At 35.5% G+C, this 22,891-nt stretch overlaps 2 protein-coding genes and 1 non-coding gene across 5 annotated transcripts; 2 read left to right on the top strand and 1 right to left on the bottom strand.

Moving 5' to 3' along the window:
• The first annotated feature begins 2,873 nt into the window (after window positions 1-2,873).
• Window positions 2,874-6,604, top strand: LOC121246709 (xyloglucan 6-xylosyltransferase 2-like). Of its 3 annotated transcripts, none has more exons than XM_041144949.1 (2): window positions 2,874-4,491; window positions 6,234-6,604. In XM_041144949.1, the coding sequence occupies exons 1-2, from the start codon at window positions 3,148-3,150 to the stop codon at window positions 6,258-6,260; spliced, it is 1,371 nt and encodes a 456-aa protein (XP_041000883.1). In that variant the 5' UTR covers window positions 2,874-3,147; the 3' UTR covers window positions 6,261-6,604. The 3 variants fall into 3 exon arrangements, with proteins under 3 accessions (XP_041000883.1, XP_041000882.1, XP_041000884.1); XM_041144948.1 differs by lacking the exon at window positions 6,234-6,604 and adding an exon at window positions 5,978-6,022; XM_041144950.1 differs by having other exon boundaries at window positions 2,875-4,491; window positions 6,008-6,604.
• A 4,703-nt stretch (window positions 6,605-11,307) lies between these two features.
• Window positions 11,308-20,442, top strand: LOC121246708 (probable histone-arginine methyltransferase 1.3). Its single transcript, XM_041144947.1, has 15 exons — window positions 11,308-11,740; window positions 12,162-12,224; window positions 12,573-12,672; window positions 14,623-14,766; window positions 14,934-15,037; window positions 15,192-15,290; window positions 15,382-15,451; window positions 15,594-15,690; window positions 16,257-16,311; window positions 16,935-17,018; window positions 18,013-18,090; window positions 18,417-18,520; window positions 18,697-18,869; window positions 18,965-19,116; window positions 20,184-20,442. Exons 1-15 carry the CDS (start codon window positions 11,540-11,542, stop codon window positions 20,283-20,285), a joined length of 1,626 nt encoding a protein of 541 aa, XP_041000881.1. The 5' UTR covers window positions 11,308-11,539; the 3' UTR covers window positions 20,286-20,442.
• A 1,168-nt stretch (window positions 20,443-21,610) lies between these two features.
• Window positions 21,611-21,807, bottom strand: LOC121247928. Its single transcript, XR_005937329.1, has one exon. It is a non-coding gene; the product is annotated as a U2 spliceosomal RNA (small nuclear RNA).
• Window positions 21,808-22,891: the final 1,084 nt, after the last annotated feature.

The raw sequence follows: 22,891 nt of genomic DNA, 5'->3' as shown, positions 1-22,891 counted from the left end.
TTCATTCATCATTCCTCAATAGTAGATTGTTTACTATTGTAGGATCTAACTTTATGGAATAGGGAGTTGGTTTTTTCAATTTTTACTTCGCATGTCGCTGCTACTACTGTTCCTTTTCTTTGCTATCTAGACAGGTGGATGATAGAGTAGTATGGTTGGATAATAAAAATGGTTACTACTCTGTGAAGTCAGTTTATCATATAGCTTTGAAATTGTTTTCTCCATCAAATTTCTAGAACTTAAAGTTGCCTAATAAAGTTTAGAATTTTGTATGGAGGGCGTGTAAATTCAAGACATAATTTATTGAGAAGAGAGATTTTTCCATTAGCTGTTTGTGATCGTTGTAAGTTGTTTGTAGAAGATGGTTACCATTCTCTTTGTGGCTATCCAATTTTACAAGATGTTTGAGCTATCCATTGTCCGCAGCTTTTATCTTATTTAAAGCAGGTTGGGCGATTTTCAGAGTTGGTATGATTTTTGTTGAATTTTGATCCAAAGTTAGTTCCTATTTTCCTTACCATTTCATGGGGTATATGGAAATATAAGAACATTAAGATGTTCCAAAATTTTGAATGCTTTCTTTTAGAAGTAATTGATCATTGTCTTACGTACGTTGAGAGTTATCTTAATATGAAGAATCAGTAAATAGTGGTAAGTAAAGAAAAGTTGCTCTTCTAGAAAGCCCCCTTCAAGGTATGGTGAAGCTTAATTTTGATTAAGCGTTGTTTTGGTCTTTTGAGTCGGTTGGTATTGGAGTCATCCTACGAGACGATTATGGAAATGTTTTTATTGCTTCAAGTCGTAAGAAACATAGTATTTTTGAAGTTCATGGTATTGAAGCTCTAGCAACTTGAAGGGGTCTATAATTAATTTTGCATATGGGTGTGACTAATCTGATTTTTGAAGGGGATTCTTTAACTATTATTGAATCTATTCGTTCTAAAGATACTAATCTATCTAATCAGGGGTCTATGATAGCTGAAATTCAATATCTTCTTTTTCGGTTTGGCTCATATGATGTATGTCATGTTGGTCGTCAAGGGAACGAAGCTGCCCATCTTCTTGCACGACATACTTTATTGAAGATACCTCACAATGTTGGCATGCTTGTCCAGATTTTAGATTCTGCCATGTAATTGTACTGTGTTGGATTATGTTCTTTATCTTCTTTATGAATAAAGGCTTGCTGTTTTATTAAAAAAATAAATAAACAAAGTTCAAACTAATTAAAAAAAAAAAAGCAACGTTACAACATTTTTTATCTAAATTTAGTTATTAAGATGCAAACTAATACATGAACATTACGAAGGAATTAAAAGCCCACGAAGCGGAATCCATATTTTATGTAAATTTCTTAAATTTTGTTGAAGACCCGACTCGTCTAATGTTCGGTCAATTCACTTTATTTGAGTAATTAAACAAGTTAAATGTGTCAACTTTGATAGGAAACAACGTAGTAACAAACAATATTACACATGGATTGATTCATATTTGACTTTGAATCCGACTGATTCAACACGGAGTCCATTCAATCCGACACAAATTTTAAGTCATTATAAATATTATTTTTCCATCAACATCAGATGCTATGCACCGCGTGACACTGTATGAATTCATTACACAAGTCATGATTTTGATTTTCTCGCCGTAAAGGTAGAGATATTTGAAAAATGAGATAATATGTCGTAAGAATTTTGTAAATAATAATAAAATAATTTGAGTTAAAATTTTGTCTCACATTATATTTATTTTTGTGATTGTAATATTTTTTTTTTTATGAAATAGTAATATTTATATTTAAAATAAAAATAAATTCGATTTAAAATTAAACATGTTTAAGAAATTGTGTCTCATTTTTATTCCGAGTGTAATATTTTCATCACGGGAATTAGAGATAGTTCAGTGTAATAAGAAAGACACCATGCAAACCATGTGATTGGAATAAATGCAGCGTTGCTTAGGATTCAAAATAGATAAGATGAGATAGTTTTAAATAAAAATTAAAAAAGTATTATTAGAATATTATTATTTTAATATTTAAAAAATTTGAATTAATATTTAAAAAAATTGAATTATTTATTATATTTTATGTAAAAATTTAAAAAAAATTATAATAATAAAATAAAATAAAACAAAACATTTTTTAATCGAAACCGCCTTGGTAATAATACACATTGCATCCAACGTATGCTCTGGATCCCATTGCCTGTCTATCTTACTTCAAGTCATTGTGTTTTCATTCAATATTAGCTGTACCTTTCAAGACAATTAAATGTCAATGTCAATGACTTTACATTAATTTGATCTCATTCATCTGGTCTCCAAAAGTAAAAAATGATAACAAAATTTAATTATTTAATAGAGTACCTCTATAAGTAAATTACATAAAAAATAATTTTATAAATTAATATAATTTTATTTGATCTGTTATATCTATTTTATAATAAAAATAATTTTATAATATAATAAATTATATCAAGTCATATCAATTTATAAGATTATTTTTATATAATTTCTTTGTAATTAAAGTATTATTTTTTTATTATTTTCAATCATCTACTATCATGTCGGGATAATAAAAAGAAAATTACAATAAGAGCAATTAAATTTTGTATAAAATGATATATGAATGTATGAAATTTAGATAAAAAAAATTTAAGATTAAAAAAATATTTAAAATATTTAATAAAGTGATACGTGGCATTGAATGATTAAAAAAAAAAATTAACTCCCACAGTTTTCCAACTGGTGGGACCTATCAAAAAACGTACGCTGGACAATGCAGTAGTATCTTACGTTATCAACCGCGATTACGTGCGAGAACGAAGAAAACCACAACTATTCTGTAATATAAATTTCTAAAATTAACAAATAAATTATTGACAGGCAACATTCAAGAAAAAAAAAAACAAATAAAACAGAACAGTAGAGACAAAGGTGTCGGAACACACTCAGTTTTTCTTCTCTCTAGTCTCTTCGTCTCTCCTGTGCCTTTCTTGCTTCTTCAGTTCCACCGACGTCTAATTCCCAAAACAACACCCTTTATTTTCTTCCTATTTACTGTCTCTGCCCATCTATCAAGGGCTCCTTTCGAATTGGCACTTTCGTCTGAATCGGTCGCCTCGCCAGCCGTTCAATAGTAGGAAAATGCTGGTGCGGTGCCTGGGGGCCCGCCGAGTCCGCCAGATCCAGCGCGCGATTCGACACAGCACCGTCACATTCCTCTGCCTCTTCCTCACAGTTGTCGTCCTACGCGGCACCATCGGTGCCGGCAAGTTTGGCACACCCGGACAGGACTTCGAGGAGATCCGCGACCACCTCTACTCGCGTGGCCGGCGCGTCGAGCCCCACCGAGTCCTCGAGGAGGTCCAGCCAGACTCCGAGTCCGACCAGTCCAACAACTATGCCACCTTCGATATTTCGAAAATCCTCGTCGACGACGAACCCGAGGATCAAAAGCCCGACCCGAACAAGCCATACAGTCTCGGCCCGAAGATCTCGGACTGGGACCAACAGAGAGCCGAGTGGCTGAGAAACAACCCGGATTTCCCGAGCTTCATCAGACCCAATAAGCCCAGGGTGCTCCTGGTCACCGGGTCCTCTCCGAAACCTTGCGAAAACCCAGTCGGTGACCATTACCTATTGAAGTCCATTAAGAACAAAATCGATTACTGCAGGCTGCACGGGATAGAGGTTTTCTACAACATGGCCCTTCTCGACGCCGAGATGGCCGGTTTCTGGGCGAAACTTCCACTGATTCGGAAACTCCTGCTGTCGCACCCCGAAATCGAGTTCCTCTGGTGGATGGACAGTGACGCAATGTTCACCGACATGGCTTTCGAGGTCCCCTGGGATCGCTACAAAGACCACAACTTCGTTATGCACGGTTGGAACGAGATGGTATACGACGACAAGAACTGGATCGGTCTGAACACTGGTAGCTTTCTGTTAAGGAATTGCCAGTGGTCGTTGGACATTCTTGATGCGTGGGCTCCGATGGGACCCAAGGGAAAAATCCGAGACGACGCAGGGAAGATACTGACCAGAGAGCTCAAAGGTAGGCCGGTTTTCGAGGCCGACGATCAGTCCGCAATGGTGTATTTGTTGATGAAGGAGAGGAATAAATGGGGAGATAAAGTGTATCTAGAAAGCGCGTATTATCTCCACGGTTATTGGGGGATTCTGGTCGATAGGTACGAGGAGATGATAGAGAACTACCATCCGGGACTCGGCGACCACCGGTGGCCGCTGGTCACCCATTTCGTGGGTTGCAAGCCCTGTGGGAAGTTTGGCGACTATCCGGTGGAGAGGTGCTTGAGGCAGATGGACCGGGCGTACAACTTCGGGGACAATCAGATTCTGCAGATTTATGGGTTCACGCACAAGTCCCTTGCTAGTAGGAGAGTGAAGAGAGTGAGGAACGAGACCAGCAATCCGCTTGAAGTGAAGGACGAGCTGGGGTTACTTCACCCTGCATTCAAGGCTGTCAAGGTATCAACGTCTTCTTCAATTTGATCATCACTGCCACATTACCCTTCCTCTGTTCCTCATTTTGTTAAGTTACTGATACAAGTCAATGTTGTATGTTGTTCCAAGTAATGTTATCTTTTTTGCTTTCTTTTAATCTTTTGTGCGTTAGTGATCGAGAACTAGAAATTATATTGATTTTTGGAAGAAATTACAGCCGTTCTTACTTGTATATTAATTTGTTGGAGAATGCAACTGTAGTCTTTACTTAAGCTCTCAGCTAGGTGGTATCCAACGTACCCCACCTAAAATAACCAGTTTTTCCTTCGTTTTTTTTTTTTTTTTTTTTTTTGGGGGGGGTGGATAAGTAGAAACAAATTTCTTTGTACTGGTGCTTCTGAGTTCTGGCTTCTGGACAGTTTGATAGCCAAAAGAGTTGAGGCATGGAAAAGTTCTGGCGTACTATGTATTTGACACATCTTATAAAAAAAGTGCCATATATGATATATGTTACAAATATGAGAAATTGATGACACTAAGATGACCTTCTAGGACACCAGAGTTGTCATTATCAAATAAAGGCAGATGGTTGGACGATGTGCGACTCGTGAGCTAACATACCCTTTCCCCATCCCTTGCTTTACTCGGCAAATATTGTGATTTTCTGATTGCGGCAGTCATTAGCTTTCCCATTGTCTTTAATTCAGGTGTTGCTTTTGGGAATAATTTCTAGATGGTAAGAGGGCTGTTATAAATATGTGATGTTATTTCAGAATTAATCATCTGACATTTTATCTAATGGAAGATGATAGTCATCTAGTCATTGTATGTTAAAACACAAAGATGCAAACTGCATTTAGCAGCAAATTCAAGTCCATTTAGTATACATTGCAACATGAACATATCAATTGGTAGAGTATAGTCGTGGCTTAAAAATTCTCATCAATGTTGCACACACCACTGGATGGAATCTATGACTAATAGCATCTTCGCGAACGTATGAATCTTGGGTTTCCAATAGTGTTGTATAATACATGCAAATTTCTGGAATTATGTTGATGACCGGATGGTTAGGGCTTAGGCAGTAAGGTCAGAGCATTGGATCATAATTAGCTTTCCGTTTCTCCATTTGAAGTATATCGAAAGAGAGTTTATAGCTGCTTCTTAAGGAGAACACTTTCACCTCCCCGATGGATGATTATAGCACCAATCAGTTTAATCTTGATTGCCTCTTGTTCTCCTGGCATCTTTCTCTTTATGCATTGGTGTTTATTTTGCATGTAGCTAAATATTTTCAGTAACCATAAAAATCAAATGGACAAAGCAACTACCATGTGATTGATGAGTATGGTTTCATCAGTCGTTTCTTTACCTCATTTGTTACTGCATTACTGCTGATTTTATAAAGAGAAAATTTTCATACACACAGAAACGGCATTTTGTCATTAAGCATGCCAATTAACGCGAGGTAGTTGGTATTTTATCATTAAATGCCCAAATGCTTTTTAAGGAGGGAAAGATGCTGATTAAGTTTGTTTAGAAAATGACTGGAATTTGAGAAATGGCATGAAGACTCAGAAAGAAGCATGAAGTTTGAGAAATGGCAGAAAGATGGTTAAAGACGCTGGGGATGTCAAACATGGAATACCATTCAAAGTTGAGGTTGGACATGGAAGACAGGGCTATATCTGCGCACCTGGGTGTATGTGAATTTACAGTGTCTCTTGCAACTACAATTCTTGTGAATCTTAGGAATGAATATGCAGGTGAATAGAGCAGTGAGAGTGGAATGAAGGGGCAAATTGTGACGAGGAAAGGGATGCTGTGTAGGGAACAATAGGAATGAATTATAGTTAAGTGAAGGAATAGTGCATGCAGTTTGACTGGGGGGGATCTTTTCTTGAGTTGGGTAACTGGAAATTGATGAGAACGAAATTGGAGAATGGTCTGTGCTCAATGTTAATACGAGGGGTTCCTTTGTTTAGTGGAAGGAACTATGGTAGTGACTTTGAAAATCTTGTTTTACGTGACATCAAATGATTAATAAACGAGTTATTTTATTATCAAGTCGGTGAGTAAAACATATTATCCACATCATTTAAATGATAATATTTGATTTGTAAGATTTAAATTTTAAGTTTTATCTTTAGAATTAAATTATGTCATATAAATATTTTATTACACACCGATTTGAAAATATTTAATTTTTTCTTAACAAATAAATTAAAAATAATCGAAAATCTTTTAGACATCTAATTGCTGGGCAATAGATATTCTAAGTTACATGAATCTCGGTTAGGGGTGAGATTCGGCCGGTCTGGACCGGAAAAAACCGATCGGACCGGCCATTTCGGTCTAGACCAGACTGACTCGGGACTGGGTCCGATCGGTCTCGGTCCAATTTCTATAGAATCAAATATTTTCGGTCCGGTCCAGGACCGAATCAAAATAAATAATATATATTTTTTATTATTTATATATATTATTTATATAATAATTGTATATAATTAATTATATAATTTTTATCTAATCTAATCCTATCACTAACTCACTATTAAGTAATTATTAACAAATACTAATATTTATAATTTTATATTAATACTAATAGTCTGATATGGTATAAAAAAAATACTAATAGCCTAATATAGACTATAATTATACTAAATCACTATAACTAATACTAATATATAGCTATACTAATAGTCTGCTATTAATACTATTATATAGTTCTACTAATTACTATAATTAATACTAATATATAGTTATATAGTATACTTATACAGTTGTACTAACACTATTAGTCTATTATATAGTCTAAATTCTAATATAGTCTATATAGCTATAACTAATACTAATATTTATATTAATACTAATACTCTAGTCTCTAATTTAGTAATGTAGAATATAGTTATACTAAATCACTTCACCATAACTAATATTACTAATATATATCTATATTAATAGTCTAATACTAATACTATTATATAGTTATACTAATCATAATAACTAAATCACTATAAGTCTATAACTATATATATTTAGTATCAATGTATTATAATATTCTTTAATATATAACTATAATATATAGTACTATTATATATTAATATATTAACAGATTATAAATTTGTAAGAGTTATAGTATAAATTATAATATATGTATAAATTTATAATAGTATGGATAATTAAATAATTTATGCTTATTTATAATAGTATGTTAAGTCCGTATCTTTCTCAATTATAGATGTATGGATAATTAAATTATTTATACTTATTGCTTCATATACAAAATGTAAAAAGTTGTATATGGCTCATTATGCATTAACTTAGAACTATCATAATACATTGACATACTCTAAGTTAGTAGCAAAGTAACAATTAACATCATCAATATAATTATAACTAAACTAAATCACTATAACTATAATTATAACTAAATCACTATAAGTCCATAACTATAAGTCTATATATGGTATATTATTATATAGTATTAAATATTAATATCACTATTAGTATAGTATATAGTATTAGTAATAATTTAGTATCAATGTATTATTATATAATATATCATATATATTCCATAATGTATAACATATAATATTAGTATCACTAATGTATGAAGTAAAAGCAATTACATCTTCATCAATTACAAATATTAATATAATTAACTAATGTATGATATGAATATCAATTAACTAACCTATCACCAATTCACCATTAACTAATTATTAACATCTACATCTATAATCTAATTAAAGTTACTAGATAAATTTTTTGTTAAATACCTAAGTTGAAAGTAAATATAAAGCATGTATGTACCTATGGATAATTCAATTATTTATGCTTCATATACAAATGTAAAAGTTTAATATAGCTCATTAATACATTGGCATACTCTAAGTCAATAAAAAATTAGTAATTAACATCATCAATATGATTTTAATTAACTATTTTTTTAATGAGTTAGTTAAATAATCCACATTAAATAGTTTACTTAATTTTAATTTTACTAATTTAAATAATTTTTTTATTAATTTATGTACCAAAAAGATAAAAAAGATTGAAAATCACATTTTAATCATTATAGAAAATGGCGCCGTTTAGTGTAAAATTGGACCGAGCGCTATTTAGGTCCTATGGGAAGGAAATTTAAAACTGGATTGCATGAAATGACATTGTTTCACGCAACCCAATTTATTTTTTTAAAACTTCTTTATGTTGAAATGGCACCGTTTAGGGTTATTTTAACCCCAAACGACGTCGTTTTGGTCTTCATTCTAAAGGAACCCCCCTCCATTCCCTCCATATTCTCCCATAATCCCTAATCCCAGTCCTCTCACCTTTCTCAAGAACCCTAGCCCCTCCGTGACTCTGTTGCTGCCAGCTTGCCACGCTCCCCCTCTCTAGCCCCTTCGTCCGTCCGTCACCTCTCCAACCCATTCGTTGCATGCCCTCCCATAGACCAGCCTCTCCATCGCATCCCCTCCCACAAACCATCCCTTCCGTTGCGACTCACAGCCCCTGCTAGGTTGCCCTCTCTAGTCCCTCCTTCGCAACTCGCAGCCCCTGAAGGTTATAAGCTTATACATTGCAATCTTTTTTTGTTGTTTTTAGGTATTGTATTTTGTATTTGTTGAGGGTAGCCTACCATATATTAATCGTTTTGATCTTGATGTATTTGTTTTGATCTTAAGTATTAATCGTTTTATTTTGATGTATTTGTTTTGGTATTGGTTTGGTCTTAAGTATTAATCGTTTTATCTTGTGTATTTGTTTTGGTATCGGTTTGGTCCTCAACGCGATGGAGGTCTTTGGTTGCTTGCCTATGTATTTGGTGTCATTTTTAATTTGTTCATGTCTCTTGTTTTGTGTAAAAAAGCCTATGCTTCCTATACAATAGCTGTTTTTTTAAAATATCATGCAATCTTGGTGTAAAAACTAAGAAGGTCCCTAATAGTGCAATATGTTAAATGAAAATATGTAGTATTTCAACCACTAAAATACTATCTACTATTTTTATATGTTAAACATGGCCTCATGCATGATGCATGAGCTTCCATGCATGTTGAAGGCATTTTTAGTATTTTTTAACTTAAAAATGTACAAAATGTGAAGTGGGCCGAAAATAATTGAAATTGGACACACAAAAAAAAAAAAAAAATTCAGATTTAGATTGGGCTGAATGACCCATTTTGGGCTTGGTCCAGACCTTAATGATCAGACCAGACCAAAAGGGACCAGTCTAGTCCAGGGTAGAAAAACTCTGGACCGAATAGGTCCTATCTGATCCACAAAACCCCTTGAGGACCGATTGGATTGGACCAAGATCACCCCTAATCTCGATACTTATCAAAAGTTACATTAATTTTTAACAGAAAAATTACATCAAACCGATAGTCGAGTCAAAAAGGGAAAGAATATTTGTATATTGATTGAGGTAACAATCAGCTAGGGTTGCCTTGACAAATAAGAATAACAATGTCCAGATTTTCAAGATGTAATCCTCATCAATTAAAACTAGGGGTTCGGATTTTGCGAAAGATCTATTAAATTGAAGAGTTTAGCTATATAAAGTCATGAGTTGTATAAGCGACGTACATTCTTGATAAAGAGTAAAGAGTAGAATTCACTATTAAAAAATTAATTTTTTAATATAAATATCAAATTTATTCATTTTTTCAAAAAATATTTATATATTCTATAACTATAAATATTATTACTTTAAATCGAAACTAATGTATTTGGATTTAATACAATATGCACCCTTTTGATCCACGCTCAACGAGGTGCAAGTGATCCACAACCCTTTTGATCTATGTGCTAGATACTTTGCTCAAGATCTGTTCGTAGAGGAGACAAGTTTTCCCTTTTAGACCCAATGGACCCGTTACGCAGCCCAGGGGCCAAGCCTAGATAATTGGGCCCCTAGTAAACACACCACACGAGCTATAAACCATAACCAAGGCTCCACGACAGACGAGAGAAGAGCCTTACAAAACCAAGAGATCTCGATAACTCTCCATAGATTAGATAAGCTGCTAGTAACAAGAGGGAAATTCAAATAATGAGCCCCCAATCTGATTTCAAATTAAGGATAAGGGGTCGTTACAAGGCCAAAAGGGAGTACACGTTGCCACTTGATGTATATCCATCAAGTAGCACTCCAAGAGATACGTAAAACATTATTGTTCTATCTTACGACTGATACCAGACAGTTATCTTAACTTATGTATTGGAGGTGTCTCTACACTATTGAGCCTCTTCATTCCTTCTTGTTGTAGGTTGCGAGTGACCGGAGGTGCGAAATACGTTCATAACAGTTTGCATTCTAAAATCCAGCAAGCCATCGATTGTATCAAAACCAACGTTCGAGTGTAATATACTTAGTTTTCGTTTGGTTACTCGGATGAAATGAGATCAGATGAGATAAAAGTTAAAAATTAAATAAAATATAATTTTTTAATTTTTATTTATTTTAAGATTTAAAAAATTGAATTGTTTATTATATTTTGTTTGAGTGTTTGAGAAAATTATAATTATTAAATGAAATGAAATGAAATAATTTATAAAAACAAATGCGTCGTTAGCCTGTATTTGGTGAGTAAAGTAATTTCACTGTTATTAATAAATAGTTCACTATGTCCTATAAAAAAAAAATAGTTTACTATTATTTATAAATTATTTATTTATTTATTTTTATTATTCACAGACTATTTAAAATAATCCTCAGCAATGTCTTAAACGCACACAACGGGTAGCGCGTGAGGAGAAGCGCATGTGTCGTGTCTCCCTCAGAGTACACTCTTGACAGTTTACACTCACGCTGCTCTATAAAACTGAACCTTCTGAACAGTGAACACCCACACACACTATAAAATCCGAAAACTGTCGTATGTATAATTGCTTCTCTCCAGTCTTTTTGGCGGCTCTCAAAGCGGCTTCGAAGATTTCTTCTGCTCCTCATAGAAACCCTAATTCCCTCGCAGCATATATATATACACGTTAATATATGTTTTAATCAATTTTCTTATTCTGAATTTGAAAATTTTTGAACCTGAATTTGGTGAGAACGATAATGGAGGGTCCGATAGGGCAAAAGCAGCAACAGCAAGAGTTCGCTTTGGTCTCGGTCTCTGAGCTTTCTTCGTCTTCTTCAGCATCTCCGTCTGAGCCGGCAGTTGCTCGGTTCTGTTCCGATTCCGGAGTCGCCGAGCTTCGATTTTACAAGGAACCTGAATCGATTGCTGCCAAGAATGTTAATCTTCGGATATCTCAGGTGAGTTTTTGCTTTTTGAAGTTATATTTTGGTTTCATTGCTGGTGTTTGTTGAGAAAGTGGAGGAAAAGAAGGGAATGGGAAATAAAATAGATTAAATGAGCATTATTATTGTTTAGTTATAAATAAGTCATTAATGTTGTTATTTCATTTTTGTGGAGACTGAGCGAAGGAACAAAGTTCTCTGAACCTAATAAGTTCAACCATTATATTAGACAATGTGGTTTTACTATGTTTTCTATGATATAAATTTCTTCCCCCCCCCCCCCCCCCCCCCCCCCCCCTCTACTGTTTCAGTGAACAGATGGAGACATTTTTGTTCTATGTTTTTAATAGATAAAGTTGTGCACTAGATTTGAAACATTTGAAACTGAGCTTCAAAGAAGTATAATATGATTGGCTGTGTTTTTTTTTTTCCCCAGCTTTTCAAACTGGGACCTGTTCGATCAGTTTGCATATCTGAAGGTTCTGATGCCAGCAAGGAGGTACGGAGGACAATTTTTAAGTATATTTGTGATCTAGTTTGTTCACTATATTTATATATACACACACTTCTGTGTGCGTGTGACTGAGAGTGCAGGTTAGTATTCAGCTATATTTTATTTTAATCAAGTGCAAATGTCATGCATTTGAAATCCCCGCATGAAGATAAGCACCATAACTTATTTGGTATTTACCATTCAAAGTGCAATATGTCAGTACATTTCTGCTGCATGTTGTTTTTGAAAATATGAAAATCGATGATTGTGGTCATGTCTGATGTACTTGTAATGTAGGATTGTTGAAGCACAGTGAAATGATTGTGTATTTTAACAGTATTAGTTTTGAAGCAGACATCATATACAAGCGGAGTCACTGTTGAGTTCAGAAACGAGGAGGAGGGCAGGGCCTTCCATTTTGCATTTGAGCAATGGAAAAATGAAGTTATTCAAGGTATTTTGGAAATCTGCTCTCTCTACTCGCCCTGTCTTGGTTTGAAATAGGTGGATATATAAACAAATGTTTAAATAATAATTTTTGAAACCTTAGTTGGTTTTGTAACTAGTTATTTCGTGGTAATTTGGTTGAAGTCTGCTTGTAGAGTGCTTATATTATGCTATAACTTGATTGATATGATATAGCCTTCCCAGCCATGTAAAGGTACTAACTTATTTTTTGGATAAGTAATTCAAATTTCATTAATAGTGCAAAAGAGCACAACTCAAGTACATTGATAGAAAGCACCCAATTTGAATGGAGGAAAACAAGAACTAAGATGGCCTGAACTACTCTAAGCATATATCCATACATAAAGCATTTTCAAAACTAACGAATTTAGCTTGTCCACTGTCTTTACGCAATCTTTGAAGTTCCGAACACTTTGTTCTATCCATAAGCACCACATCAGACATTAATGAACTGGCCTAGAGGCTTCCATACTATAATACTTCGAATTGTGTGATTGTGTATTGGAATTTGGTGAATGGGACCCACATTGCTTTGGAGGGAGAAGTACGAGTCCTTTATAATGATTCCAAGGGACTCTAGTCGTAACATTGACTAATACTTTTGGAGCATGGGTCCATATGTGGTTTAGGCCTCCCTCATGTTGTTACAAATGGTATCAGAGTCAATCCCAACCAGCATAGTGGGACTTGAGTCGTGCCACTTAAGATAGACTTGGCCTAATGAAGATGTCATAGATTTAAGGGGAAGATTGTAATATCCCGCATCATGCATTGGGAGGTGGTGAATGGGATTCCATAGCATATATGCCCTCCTCAACCAAAAATTCAAACCACTTTGCTTCGATCATAATCTCACTCACTTTAGAGTTGGTTATTTGGTGATGAAAACAGGGAGTTGTTCAACATTGAGGGTGTACAAGTTGTAAGGGTCATTAAGCAGTGGATAATCAAGCTTAAAAAAGACAATCAAATCACACAAATTATCACAATAGCTAATTTTTAGGAGCAATTTCTGCTGTCAGACTGTTGTGCATCTTATACTTGATACAAGTTAAGCTATGACCTTGATGGTTGAGTTACTCTTAAAAGTATTGTCCGAAATCTCACCAGTCATTAAATCTTATCGGTCATATAATGATATCAGTTAAATCTTTCTACAAAGTGCTGGCAGGACATCAGCCCATTTGGTTCCCTTGGAAGGGTATTTGGAGAGTCCCCATACCCCTAAAGTTGTATTTTTTACTTGGACTGCAGCTTCAGGAAAGATTTTGACGGTTGATAATTTAAGGAAACGTGGGATGATTGTGATGGAGTGGTGTTACATGTGTAAAAGGAATGGTGAATCGATTGAGCATCTTTTTTTGCATTGTGAGGTGGCAAGGGAGTTATGGGCGGGTATTTTCAGTCGAGCTGGGTTGTCTTGGGTCATGTCCAAGAGTGTGGTGGAACTTTTAGCATGTTGGAATAGGCATCATCATTGCTCCCAACTGGCAGCGACGTGGAGGATGGTTCCTTTGTGCCTATTGTGGTGATGGATGGAACGTAATGAGAGGTGCTTCAACAACAAGGAGAGAACTGTGGGGAAATTATGGAACTTTTTTGTATTTTCTTTGATTCAATGGTTTGCTGCTATTGTATTAAAGGGAGGGAATGCCCATGAGTTCTTGCTTTCTTTTCAGCTTTCTAGAATGTAATTAGGTATCTCTTTTGTATACTTCCTGTGTATATGGGCTGTGCCTAGTTTTATTCAATCAATAAAGTTTCTTACTTGTAAAAAAAAAAAAAATATAATGATATCAGAATGAGTTAAAATTCAATGTCTATACTTATGCTAGCAATTCTTTTGACAGAGTTCTGCTTGCTTTTTGAAGATTTTTTTATATGCCTATCTCCTAATTTTTTGTTTGTTTGTTGTGTGTTTTTTATAATGTTTCAGGAAATCAGTTACCAAATGGAACAGTTTTGGATGCTAGAAGCAAGTTTGATGATAAAATAGAGCCATCTTCAGCTAAAATGTATTTCCATTATTATGGACAACTGTTGCATCAGCAAAATATGTTACAGGATTATGTGAGAACAGGTTATATCATCTTGATCTTGTGTTATGCTCGCGTTCAAATTTCTAGTTGAGAAATTTCTTCTGCCTTACTCATGTTATGCATTGAGATAATTTACCAGTACTTGAAATGTGCCAAAAGAAAGCTCATGTTGTGGATACTTCAAATTTCGTTATGATCATTGTCTCAGGAACTTATTATGCTGCTGTTCTTGAGAACCGATCAGATTTTACTGGTCGTGTAGTTGTTGATGTTGGTGCTGGTAGTGGAATTCTATCATTATTTGCTGTTCAGGTACCTAGCATTTTCAGCCAACAGTTTATCGTACCATGTATAATGTTGCCTGCATCCTTGTGTCTTGTGTGTTGTTACATATGTCTGTGGCTTAATTTATTTTCTTTTGGTTGGTCTCTCCCCACCCCCCCCCCCCTCCCTTTCTCCCAACAAGGCCGGTGCAAAGCATGTTTATGCTGTGGAAGCGTCCGAGATGGCAGAATATGCACGAAAACTTATTGCTGGAAACCCATCTCTGGGTCAACGGATTACAGTAAGATTTTATTTTGTTGTCTCTTACTTTTGCTAGTGTCATTGGTCAGTTATCTAATTGAGTTCATGCACTATGCCATTGTATAATGTAGGTAGTCAAAGGTAAAGTTGAGGAAGTTGAATTGCCAGAGAAAGCAGATATTCTGATCTCAGAACCAATGGGTAAGCTTATAATAGAACTTGCTTTACAACAGAATCAGCAGAAAATATTCCTTTTTTCTTACTTGTCAAAAAAAAAAAAAAAAAATCCTTTTTTCTTACTTAGAGTTTGTTGGATTTTTATTTTTTATCTGTATTTTTATAGGAACATTGTTGGTTAATGAAAGAATGTTGGAGTCCTATGTTATTGCAAGAGATCGATTTCTTACCCCAAATGGGAAAATGTTTCCTACAATTGGCAGGTAAATCTGAGCCTTTAAATGCCTTCTCTTCCTCTGTTATCTGAGAGTCGTACTGTAAGTGTTATCATTGTTGCCAAAGTTTTCTTTGTTCTTGAATTAACAAAATGACTTCTTGTTCGGAAATGATATAGTGGATATGCAGTCTGTACATGAGGGAGTTTTCTTTACTTGATATTTATCTGGGTTTTTGGTGATTTAATTGCTCTATAATAATGCAAATGATGAAATGATGCACTGGCAGCTATTATTGGACATAACAACATTCTATGGATCTTCTTAGAACTTTTCAAAACTTAATTCTTGATTTTGATATGTGAACTTTGTACCCATTAAGTGCAACTCTCATAAACTGATTCACATCCCTGTCCTTCCTCTTTTCATGAGTGCTATTAACTCCTTTTTATGACTAGGTTATATCATAATTATGTTGATGGTTTATGTGAACTTAAGATCCTTGGACTTGCATTTTTTTTTACCTTCCTAGGGTTTCATGAGTTCAAAGATCTATAGTTTTTAAGATTTGTTACTTCTTGGTTCTCATAATTTTTAGTTGATTCCTCTTGTAGGATGCATATGGCACCTTTCAGTGATGAATATTTGTTTATTGAAATTGCAAATAAGGTGTGTATTTGAAGTAATTTTACTCAAGTGTCGTTTATATCTTTATTCTGTCTTGTGCACTTCAATTATGCTATGGTTAAATTCTCAGAATAAGTTGCTCAAAAATATGAAAGGGATTTTGCCTTTTCTATTGGACTTTTCCAGGAATATAAATATTCACTCACCAAGCGTTACTGTTGCACTCCCTTTTTGCCCTTTCTCTAATGACTTATTCAATGCGCCTTGAATTATACTCATTTTGGCGGAACATGTAAAATTAGCATGATGTTCTTTTCCTACAAAACCTGAAAATAAAACAAAAAAAATACGTACTTACCTCACCCCACCTTGCCCCAACAAAGAATAAAAAACATTTAGCAAATTCCTCATCAAGTTACCCACATTTGGTGAGGACATTAGTGATGATCCTGACTTTTTGCTGAGAGACATTCAGTAGCAACATCTTATGTTTTCATGGCATTGCTATTATGGTCAAGTTTTCATTTGTCGCTTATCATCAATTATCAGTTTATATTGATATTCATCTTTTCTTATTCTTACTATCATTCTTTATTTGTGAACTGCAATGTATTACTCTTTTTTTTTTTTTTTTTTCTTTTTTTCCCCCTTATTTTCTGGAGCAGGCCCTATTTTGGCAGCAACGGAATTATTATGGTGTTGATTTGAAGCCCTTACATGGATCTGCATTCCAGGGATACTTTTCTCAGGTCCATAAATCTCGCCGTTAACAAACTGTATCTGTCTTTTAAACTGGAAATTCATTCTGATTGAGTTTAGGTGTAGTTCACTCTTTGAAATTTATAGCACTGGTTTTCCAGGCGACTATCTCAGATATCTCTGTCTAGAGATTAAAATTCAGTAATCTCACACATTATCTCTTCTTCGGAACTTCTTGTTAAAGTTCTGGCTTGTTTAGTCATTTTGAGGGATCTTATGAAATATTTGGGCTCTAAATTCTGTTTCACTATTAGCTCCAAAGAATTCGATAAGTTCAGTATGATACAAAGAGAGTAGAGGGCTGTCTGACCTCGTGTTTTGTAAGGGGATGCTAGAGGAATGAGATGAGAATTTTGTGAAGAAAAAATCTATTTATCATCCATTTTCTTATCCTCTCATCATCCCATGATGTGGCATTAGATGATAGGTTCATAAATGAAATATAATAAATAGTCACCAATCATCTAATGCCACGTCATGGGAGGATGAAATAATGATGAGAATTGGGATGATGAGTAGAATTACTCTTTTGTGAATAGTAGTAAGATGGTTTGTGAATACTAGTGAGATAGTTTGAGTTAAGTATTTATTGGATTTTGGGAAAGTAGAGAGAAAAAGTTGAATAAAAGATATTATAAAATTAAAATATTGTTAGAATATAATTTTTGTTTTAGGATTTAAAAAAGTTGGAGTCTTTTTTGTTTTTTATTTGAAAGTTTGGGAAAGTTGTAATGATTAGTTTGAAAGTATTTGTGTTTGAATGATATTTGAGAAGGAAATGAGATGAGATGAGATGAAAAAAATTTTCAAACATCCCCTAAGTGATAATTAACATGTTTGAAAGCTAAGGTGTTGATACATGCGTGCTTCAAGTGTTTCGTTCTTTGTTGTGGCGGTAATATTTCTCTATTATGTTGTAATAACCATTTACTGTATTTTGCGATGCTTTCATGTTTGATGCATTCTGTTTTCCTCGTCACACAGCCCGTGGTAGATGCTTTTGATCCCAGATTGTTGGTGGCTCCTCCAATATTTCATGTGATAGACTTTATGAAAATTAAGGTATGAGTTAACTTGTTGGAGAAGATCTTATGCGTTTTACTGGCTATATACTCTTCCATACTCTTTGAAATACTAGTCCTTCTAAGAAGGATCTGTCCGAATTTATTTCTCTGTCTTGAGATTTATTTTCAGCCAAACTAGGGCAATTTGGTGTTTCTTATTGAGTTCTATATTTATAGAAATAATTTATTAGAAGCATTTCGAAAGATAATCTTATATTGTCCTACAGTCATGTTATAGTCCATGTAGTTGTATCTTCTTCTTTAATTCAAGTTTTCAATTCTTCACAATAGTTGATTGGTATTTTTTCTTAATTCGTCCTACAGGAAGAGGAGTTATATGAAATTGATATTCCATTGAGATTCATCTCCTCTGTGGGCGCCAGAGTGCATGGGCTAGCTTGCTGGTTTGATGTATTGTTTGATGGGAGGTAATCTGTTGATCGGGATCAATACTATGTGCTTAGATTTGCATAGGCCTGTATCTTCCAAATTTTCTTTACCCTGCAAATACCTGGCTTCCATCTATTTAATCTTCTGTTTTTCCTTTGGCTTCCATCTATTTAATCTTTTTTTTTTTTCCTTTCAAAAATGTTTTGATCTACAGCACCGTACAAAGATGGCTTACTACTGCACCTGGTGCACCAATAACGCACTGGTATCAATTGCGCTGTGTTCTCTCTCAGCCGATTTATGTCATGGCGGGACAAGAAATTACTGGCAGACTCCATATGACCGCGCACAATGCTCAGAGTTATACGATATATCTTACATTATCTGGTTGGTTTCTATCTCTCTCTCTTGCTTCTTTCTCTCTTGCTCTTCTGTGTTGCTGATCTTTGGTTTTCTAACAAGTTATAGTTGACCTTCAACAGCTAAAATGTGGGGCCCTGGTGCTGAACAGGGAGGAATAATTCAGGCATCATCATGCAAACTTGATCTCAAGGAGCCCTACTACAGAATGTCTCAACCGCAGGCTTATCCGTTAGCCCAAGATCAGCAACCACATCAGCTAATAAGCACACAGGTATTGAAAATCCCTCTCATCACATCTCTACCCTTCTGATATTTGATGTGCCCAAGAGCAGAAACTTTTTACTTGGGGCAGGGGTGGTCAATAATTAAGAACTCCTATATATTTTATTCCTCATCTCTACCTTATCTTGCCCTCTTATCAAAACGATACGCCTGCTCCAGTATTTTTTTTTTTTTTTGATGTCGGGGAACCTCTCCAAGGCAGGACCCTTCGGACCCATCCCTGCAGAGAAAACTCCAGTCCCTGCTCCAGTATTTGCATACTAATTTGAGGGCCTTCAATAATATATATATATATATATATATAGATGAACACACACAAAAAGAACAAACTAGATTGAGAATCTTCAATGACAGTTTAAGCAATTGAATCTAAATGGTTTCTTGGACAATTGGTAGTTTCTGTTTTTACCTCTATGTTGTAAGGGAAAGGGAGGGGGTGGGCCTGAGATGGGCACAGCAAGCAATGTCACCCTTTTTCTGGGGCTAGCTATCATTATGCAAAGACCTTTTATCTTACTGGCAAGTTGGACACGCCCTGAGTATGTCATTGGACCCATGTCATCACTTTCCATCCTGTTCTTTTGACAAGGGGAGGTGCTGTTTAAGCTAGAACTCGTCAGTGTAATTGAAGAATTCATTCTGAACTTAGGTCTATGTATGGAGTTTTCTGGTTGGGTTCCCTACACCCACTTAATTTCACTATGATTGATGAGGGCATTTAAAGTTCTGTAGTATAGTTAGTGTTTTTGCAAGAAGGAAAAAAAATTCCAATAGGAGAAACCAATAAAACTCCTGTAATTAATTGGGGTCCTGAAGAGGTACTGTTGAGTCTAAAGTTTTTGTGTACATGTGGGTCAAAATTCTCTTATGTAGTACTCGTAGTGGCATTTCAATCTTAGCAAATTCCATAGTGTTCTTATCTTAACTCCTGGTGTGAGAGGAAACCCAATTATCCATGTGACTTTCAGTTGCACTTTTTCTTGCATTTATGTGCAGCATTATTACTGATTTTGTTGTTCAGTCCGAAGAAAAGAGTTGACAGTCTATTTGTGGCAGGATATACAAGTTTCGTCGCAAGATTTAGAAGAACGTGAATTAATGCAGCAACCATCACCAAACTCTGGCGCGCAGCTCAATTCTATGATGGAAAATATTTAAATTTAGAGGTGCAAAAGGAACATTTTTAACACTTGCATCTGTTCGTAACATAAACCTGCTTTCCCTAGCAGTGCAAGGATAGGCGTCCGTCCAACAAGTTTATTTATGGCCCCACTAGGTCTGATCCCTGTAAATTATTGTGGCATGATTTAACCATGTATTAACTTATAAAGATTTAACCATGTATTATTTGAGTGGTTGTGCAGCAGATCCTGTTCAACCATCATGATTTAACCGTCCAAGTAATAAAAATACCTTTTGGTGCAAAATAAGAGCTCGATAGATTGCCTTCAATTCTTGATAATCTGCTCCTTGGAGGTAATGACCTTAAACTTGAGGAAGAATTAGACAAATTGTGGAACTAGTGCCCCTTAGAATTGGTTTCGACTAGTTGAGGTGTCCCCCAATCCATTTACCCCGGTGAGTTACTCTTCAGGTAATTAGAAGGTGAAACTTAGCCACAACCATTAGGCCTGCTACATGCCACTTGCAGGTGGGCAGCCGGCCACCCCGCTCCCGCACATGGGTAGGGGGCCTAGTTTGGTCCCTATCTCGCAAGAGTTGGTGACTCCGTCCGGATATCGGGCTGTGGATTGTCCTAGTGGTTGTCAACCCACCCGTGATAGCTGTTGTAGCGATGGAGAATGATGTAGCCGTCACACTGGTTGAACTCGAAATTCGAAGAGGCTAGAGACATGTTAGAATGAGGGCGATTCTTACATGAGGGCTGGGAGTGGAAAGTAAGAGATGGAGACGGCAACGACGCGTAGGTCCGTTTGGATAGTGAGGTGATTTCAGATGATCTATAAATAGTAGTAAAAAAGTAGTTAAAAAGTAATGATAAAATATTGAATAGTAATGAATAGTGATAAAAAGTAGTGAAAAATAATGATAAAGTATTAAATAATATTCTACCCAAACACATCTTAAATGGCACTGTTTAGAAAGTTTTATCTGAAGTTCTAGCAAAATCAGAATTCTGAAATTCTGATGCGCAATCGCGTAATCTATAAATACACCAACTCGTAGTTCAAACCCGCTGCATCGTCTCATCCGTTTCACAAGAAGAACAACATTTTCACCGCATATAGCAATCAAGAACCTAATTATTCTCCGTATGTGAAGATCAAGTAGCTTTATATTTAGTCCGTAAAGGAATATCATACAGACAGCACAACCATCTAACTCTGCAACTACTCCGACCTTAACCTTCTTACTAGCCTCCCAGTTGTTCATATACTTTTCCAATGAAAGATTTCAAATTTACGCTCAATTCGTTTGTGCTTGAAGGATCAGCCGAGTGTGTATAATTAAACTAGATTTGGTTGGGGTGCGCCGAGCCCTTGCATTAGTGCAACGCATGGGCGACGCTCGAAGGTCCCAGCAGCAAGCTACTGTGATGAACCTTACCCCCAAGAAAAATTAATTTAATACCATGTGGTCCGATGGACCACGTATCAGATATTAAACTGATAAGAACAGATACTACACTTGATCTTAGCCAAAAGGCCGAGAAAGGTATGCTGTGTTCTCGCACTCTGCTCTGTATTTATAGTTGGCTATTTACTTCGGCTGCGCTTATACCCTCGATGTGGGACTGCAAATTCTTCCGCGCTTAGAATTTTGAGTTTTGAAGACAGATATGTGCAGGTTATTACACTTGCTTCGACCTCTCGAGCAGTAACTTGTTTATGATTTTCAGGCATATACTGGTAACAAATGCTGAAAATGACAATAACTTGTTTATGGCCCTCAAACTGTTTCCCCTCAACAACTCCATTTGGACTCTTCAACCGACCAAATATCCGGCACAAATCGCATGTTGGAGAAGCTGGTGAGGTCGAGGAATTCTGAGTCTCCGTGACCTTGGGGGGAAAAGTTTGGACCATACTTTTTCCCATTTGATTAATTAAGTATAATGAAGTCATTAACAGAGAACATAAACCTATCATGACATGGGAAAGTACTAATTTCTTCTTCATTTGCTTTGGTGTTGGTTGAGGTCCTGTTGTTACATAAATATATATATATATATATATATATATATATATATCTTACGTGATTTTATTGTTCTATGAAAAACTTTCATTTCCAGTGTCTTGAGTAATAATAAGCGTTTTCTGTCTCCAAGATTCCAACTAATCATCGAGTTGATATTCATCCAATTCCTTGCACTACTTGTGTATAGAGGTTCTAAACAGAGTAACTTTGCTTTTGAGGATCGTGGATTCGTACATGGGCACCCCTTGATCCATATAGCGTCTATATGGATAGGAAAGTTGTAAGCAGTTCATTAGCTCCCACCATTGACAGTCGTGTGCATAGAAAAAGCGAGTGAAGGTACAAACAAATGCCTCTCCTCCCTCTCTCTACAATTTTCTAGAGTGATCTTGAAGTATGGAATCATTTTGGGAGTCTCTAATAACCTCCCAAGTCACGTAGAGGTGCAATCATAACAATTTAACATGAGACGAGCAAAGATTCGGGAACTTGTGGGAATTCCGCTCCACTTGAGGTAATTCGAATTAACATCATCATCTAACAGTGTTGACGCCACGTTTCTACTGGAATTATTTCAAAGATCGGCACAATTTTAGTGCTAACAT

The sequence above is a fragment of the Juglans microcarpa x Juglans regia genome, chromosome 1S, assembly GCF_004785595.1.
Source record: "Juglans microcarpa x Juglans regia isolate MS1-56 chromosome 1S, Jm3101_v1.0, whole genome shotgun sequence".
NCBI lineage: Eukaryota > Viridiplantae > Streptophyta > Magnoliopsida > Fagales > Juglandaceae > Juglans > Juglans microcarpa x Juglans regia.
This window is presented reverse-complemented; position numbering and strand designations above follow the sequence as displayed.

Coding starts and splice junctions, on each gene's coding strand:
- LOC121246708 (XM_041144947.1), top strand. CDS start 11,540: ATGGAGGGTCCGATAGGGCAAAAGCAGCAACAGCAAGAGTTCGCTTTG. Junction 11,741..12,161: donor TTAATCTTCGGATATCTCAG/GTGAGTTTTTGC, acceptor TTTTTTCCCCAG/CTTTTCAAACTGGGACCTGT. Junction 12,673..14,622: donor GAAAAATGAAGTTATTCAAG/GTATTTTGGAAA, acceptor ATAATGTTTCAG/GAAATCAGTTACCAAATGGA.
- LOC121246709 (XM_041144948.1), top strand. CDS start 3,148: ATGCTGGTGCGGTGCCTGGGGGCCCGCCGAGTCCGCCAGATCCAGCGC. Junction 4,492..5,977: donor CTGCATTCAAGGCTGTCAAG/GTATCAACGTCT, acceptor ATGCTTTTTAAG/GAGGGAAAGATGCTGATTAA.